At 32.9% G+C, this 5,463-nt stretch overlaps 1 protein-coding gene across 1 annotated transcript; it reads right to left on the bottom strand.

Moving 5' to 3' along the window:
• Positions 1–214: 214 nt before the first annotated feature.
• On the bottom strand, positions 215–3,944 carry LOC127087974 (probable xyloglucan glycosyltransferase 12). Its single transcript, XM_051028890.1, has 5 exons — positions 2,713–3,944; positions 2,274–2,582; positions 1,806–2,096; positions 1,600–1,713; positions 215–1,267 (listed from the first exon to the last, which is right to left on the bottom strand). The coding sequence occupies exons 1-5, from the start codon at positions 3,481–3,483 to the stop codon at positions 638–640; spliced, it is 2,115 nt and encodes a 704-aa protein (XP_050884847.1). The 5' UTR covers positions 3,484–3,944; the 3' UTR covers positions 215–637.
• Between the last annotated feature and the right edge of the window lie 1,519 nt (positions 3,945–5,463).

The raw sequence follows: 5,463 nt of genomic DNA, 5'->3' as shown, positions 1-5,463 counted from the left end.
TCAAGTAAATGAGTGTAACAGAACACTAGTGGCAAAATAAAAAGCAAGGATATAGGACCACTTTTTAAATTTCAATTGCTATGGGTGCTTCCTCATTTTATCTACAACTCAACAAAAATTAACTCAAATTCTTTATTATTACTAGTCCCATTTTAAGATTTAACAAGAATAATTAACTTTAATTAGTAAACTATTCTATCTGCATACAAAGCGGTGGAGAATATTGTTTCTTCTGTTCCTGTCAGTAAAAGTTTTGAACCACAAATTTTCTTACAGAAAAAGAATGATCCATCGAGAAAAAATCCACATAAATTACAAAAATGAATTAGAAAAAAAAAGGGTTAAAACATACACATTTTGAATGAAAAAGGCATCAAAATCTTCTTTTTCAATCCATGGTGATGATAATAACAGACTGTACTCACATATTTGATTGAGTTGAATTGAATTAACGAGCCTGAAGTGAGAAGCATGAGCAAGCAAAAGACCAGCACTTTAAGCCCTCCCAATAAATTGTTGTCTCCATGATTCATAGAGCCTTTGCTTTTTTGCTTGTATTTAACTGACTAACTCCTCATGCATGTCTCTCTCTACATTGTACAGATTCCAATTATTACTCTGATATTGCTTTTTTTTCTCAGTCTACTTGTTCACCAATCAAATCTAGACCCACCAAAAGGAATGATACTCCTTGGAATAACAAGAAGTAGAAGTGAATTCCTTGAGCTGAAAGGAGACTTCTTGCTGAAGCTGTTAAGAGTAAACAAGCCAAAGCAAGTTCCTTCATATACATTTTGTTATGTTTCTTCTTCTTTTTCTTCGTCATTTTTTCTTCCTGTTTCCTAATTTCTTCTTTCATTTCCTCGAGATCAGGTGCTGATGACCCTCTTTGATACTTTGGTTTCTCGATCAATGAAACTAGATCGCCCTCTGATGAACGGCCGGATTTCTTAGTGACGACCCATTCGTACGCGCTTCCGAGCTGGAATAGGCCTGAGATCATGGCATTGAATTTTGTAACTGACATGGTGTTCTCAAATAGGAGGTAAGGTACGATGAAGGGAAAAGCTTTTGGTGCTGGAAGAATGTTGAGAAATGACATGATTGCTGGGATGTAACAAACAACCCACGCAGGGATTTCGGCCTCCGGTACGAACATTGTCATGGGAAGAATTATGCAGAACAGGGTGAATGAGTAGAATGGTAACACCAGTTTTCTAAGAAGGAAAAAGAGAAATATCATGTTGAATTTCTTCCATATGCTTATCTGCAAAATAAATAAACACAATGTATATCCATAATAAGCACAAATGTAACATTATGATGTTGTCTAAATGTGGAAGCTGCTGCCGCTATCACTGTAGTCCCGGCAGTATTTAAATTACAAAAACACCCCCAAGTGTTTTTTCTTGGTAATTATACAGACCAAATATTCGAGAATCAAACTAATCAACAAAAAGAAATGTTTGAGTAACTTTTTATGTATGTTTTCAGTAACTTTGATGCAACGCCTCGCGCATTTAAAGATCGAAATGATGAATTTCCATAAAAAAAATAAAAATAAAAGGACTTTGAGTCTTTGAGAATTGAGATACACACCTTGGCTCGTATGACGTCAGGCAAACAAAGGCGAAACAACTGCATTGGCCCAGAATGCCATCTATGCTGCTGTTTTCTGTAAGCTTCATAAGATTCAGGTAACTCACATTGGCACTGGAGGAAGCATTCACAGCTTTGAATCAGAAAATGAATCCAAGATAAACAAAACAAATGTTTGGTTTGTGAATCAGTGCTGTCTGCATTACCTCAACATCATTGAGGAAAATGAATTTCCATCCATGGAGATGAGCTCGAACGGCAATATCCATATCCTCCACAGTGGTTCTCTCCAACCAACCACCAGCTTCTTCCAAAGCTTTTATTCTCCAAACTCCAGCAGTTCCATTGAAGCCAAAGAAATTAAGGAAAACACCATTCACTTGTTGTTCCACTTCAAAATGGAAAGACAAATTAATATTCTGCAACCTAGTTAAAAGATTCTCATCCTTGTTCACAAAAGACCATCTAGCTTGAACAAGTCCTAATTCGTCATTATCCTGCAGTATCACCAAGTGGATCCAAATCCAAATCCAATCAATAATTAATTAATTATTAACCATATAATAACAAATCTACCATGATTTCCTCAAGCTACACGACAACATATATCAATAATTCAACAAGGACAAAGCTAAAAAGTAACCTAAATGAATCATCAAACTATTAAGTAGTACCTTAAAATGAGGAACAGTTTTTTTAAGGAAATCAGGGGTAGGTTGAAAGTCAGCATCAAAAATTGTAACAAATTCATAATCCTTCACATAGCTACAATTCATTGCAGATTTCAGATTACCAGCCTTGTACCCATCTCGAATCACCCGGTGTCGGTACAAAATGTTGGCACCTTCTTGTTGCCATTTTTGAACCTCTTCTTTAATCAACGATTGTGTTATCGGGTCATCCGAATCATCAAGAACTTGAATCAGAAAATTCGATTTTGGCCAATCCAAATTACACACTGCAGCAATAGATTGTTGATAAACCTTAAAAAACACAACACAACAACAAAAACATCATTAATTACATCACATCAATATAACAGCAAGAAACAACAAATTTAACAGACATAAGGAATATAATATTACTGTAAAAATTGTAATAATTGTAATTTACCTCTTTCTCATTGCACATGGGGATCTGAATAAGCACCATAGGGAAGAAACCCTTTTCTCCAGATTCAAGATCTAAAACACCACCATCAGCACCTTTTGGAACAGGTTTGATTTTCTTAAACCGGATCCAAAAACAACCTAAACAAAGAACCAACCTATCTATACTCTGAATAAGGAAAAGCACAATACAAGCATTTGTGAGAAATTGCAAAGGTGGAGCAAGATAATCAACACGAACCAAAACCCATCTAGCATAAAACCAATCAAAAATATCCTTAACCCCAAATGCCGGACTCCATAATTCAAGATGCGGAGCACTAAAATGCCAACCTTTAAAATAAGCAACAACCTCAAAACACAACAAAAACACCGACAAAGATAGAAACACTTTTATAAATGTATAGAACCTACTTTTCACGGTAGGGTTTTCCTTTTCCCAACCACCATCTCCACCACCAGCCTCCGTGTCGGTTTCGGCGTCCGTTCTTCCGGAAGCCACACGGCGTTTCACGGCGGAGACAAGTCCAAACAATGCAGGGGCCATTGAAGTTAAACAACCCGCAGCTCTATGAGCTTTCAGGAGAAGAACCCAAGTGAGTTGTTTGGCGTTTTTCCCTCTTCCTTTGTCTCTTGAAGAAGGGTTTGTCATGAGAATATCTTCCTCTGAAGGACCTTCGAGTTCAACCATGGACCAATTCGGATTCTCCATTTTCACAACCACCGGTGTTCCTCTATGACTCTCTTTCGCACCCCAATTGAACAAAGGTGCCATTTCACCTTCTGATCTCCGAAATCTCAGAAATCTCACAGAAATCCCTCAGAAATCTTACAGAAATCTGAGAAATAAAACCTCAACCAACAACAACACACACAAAAATCGACGAAAAAAGAAAGAGTGCTAGAATTTTGATCTCATTGTCAGAAATGAGATGAAAACGAGAAACAATGACGGTGAAAGACGCGTGGAGGAAGAAAGCAAAGCAATGCGTCGTAAAAGAATTGCGACATTCGGAGCAAATCTATACGCGAACAAACTGTTTGTTTATATTACTGAGAGAGAGAGAAAGAGAAAGAAAGAACACTATGTTATGACCTGTTTGGATGACTCCAAAAACTCAATAAAACGGGGTTTAAAAAACCTAAACATATAAAAGTGCTTATTTCAACAGGAATATTACCCAGAAAGCACTTTTATCCGTCAAACATAACCAAAAAAAAGTGCTTTCAATTATGGGAAAAGATCAATCATGATTCATGATCATCATAAATTAAAAATGATAGAGTTAGTAACAATATTAAATGCTATCATTGATAAAAAATGTAACAAAAACATGTAACACACGATTTTTCCATTTTTTTTCTCTTTTTTTTCAACAACTTCTTTTAATTTACATAAACATTCACAACAACCTGACAACTGGAACCTTACAATCTATTCAGAAATAATTGAAATTTTGTTTATTTTATTTTCCTTCGCCATTGAGACAAAAAGTAGAATTTTTAAAAACTAGTATTATTATTATTATTATTATTAATTATTACTAATCATTTAATTTATTATTTATTACTGCGACGGTAAAAAGTAATAATGCGTGTTAATTAATCCTAGCAAAAATTGAGAAAAGTTAAGAGAAAGTGTGAGACTGCATTAACAGACAAGCGCAAAGTAATGCGCTAAAAAGCCAAAATGTGTCTATCGTTTTTTAATTTTTTATTATTTTAATATTTCGTTTCCCTAAGTTTTGATTATTCTTTATATGACAAAGTTCAAACTTATATTTTAAATTTTAATTTCAACCTTAGTGGTGGAGAATATGAAAAGGGTGGTGAAAAATTCGTTGCCGTCCACAATACATGTTTTGAACTGACCAAGTCCTTAATTTTACATAGTAACATTAATTCTAAGCTCCTCCAAATCAGTTTTTTTATATTTATTTATTTATTTAATAAATAAATTATTATTATTATAATAAAAAAATTATTATATATTTTTACTAGAATAATAAGTGAGATGTGAGGAATTCAAACATATAATCTTACATTTAATATTTTAGTATAACTAACTATTTTAATAGAATTTTTTTTATCATATTTATTATTATTATTATTACGAGTGTGACACAAAAATCCAAAAGGCGTGACGAGTACTTTTTCATTTGCTATATTTGCAATATAATTGAAGGGGTAAATCTACTACATGGGCATTAAGTTTGATGAGATAAATTCTAACGCAATAAATTTATTCAAGCTAATGGTTCTGGACTCAAATATGGCAAAAATCACAACTAACCAGATTTCTCTATTTGGTAAAATAAAAGGGAACATGTCAAGCTGTCAAATGTACCGTTGTTAATGTTATGGTTTTATAAAAGTGGTTTTTTTTATATATTTTTTAAAAATTATATAAAAAAATTGTTCTAAAAAATTACTTTTTTATATTTTTAAAAATATTTTTTATGAAAAAATAAAAAATAGTGGAAGTTATTTAAATTATCTTTTATGAATTTAAAAAAATATATATTTTAAAAAGGCTGAATCTATGATATTAAAATAAAAGTGTACAGTTGGGAATTAGATTTGGCCTAACAAAAATAGAGAAAAGAAAAAGGAAGATCAAATTAGAAAAATATTTATCCCACTTCATGGAATATACCCTCATACTTCTGGAGTTCTATTTAATGGTAAATTAGTAATCAATCACGAATTTAATTTATTTAAATATTTAATTCGAAAAATTTTAAGGATGATTTTA

The sequence above is a fragment of the Lathyrus oleraceus genome, chromosome 5, assembly GCF_024323335.1.
Source record: "Lathyrus oleraceus cultivar Zhongwan6 chromosome 5, CAAS_Psat_ZW6_1.0, whole genome shotgun sequence".
NCBI lineage: Eukaryota > Viridiplantae > Streptophyta > Magnoliopsida > Fabales > Fabaceae > Lathyrus > Lathyrus oleraceus.
This window is presented reverse-complemented; position numbering and strand designations above follow the sequence as displayed.

What these genes read in the sequence shown, in the direction of transcription:
- LOC127087974 (XM_051028890.1), bottom strand. Translation starts at nt 3,483, where the DNA reads ATGGCACCTTTGTTCAATTGGGGTGCGAAAGAGAGTCATAGAGGAACA. An exon ending in AAACTGTTCCTCATTTTAAG is followed by an intron (nt 2,097 to 2,273) that starts GTACTACTTAAT and finishes GTGATACTGCAG; the next exon opens with GATAATGACGAATTAGGACT. An exon ending in CTGACGTCATACGAGCCAAG is followed by an intron (nt 1,268 to 1,599) that starts GTGTGTATCTCA and finishes TTTATTTTGCAG; the next exon opens with ATAAGCATATGGAAGAAATT.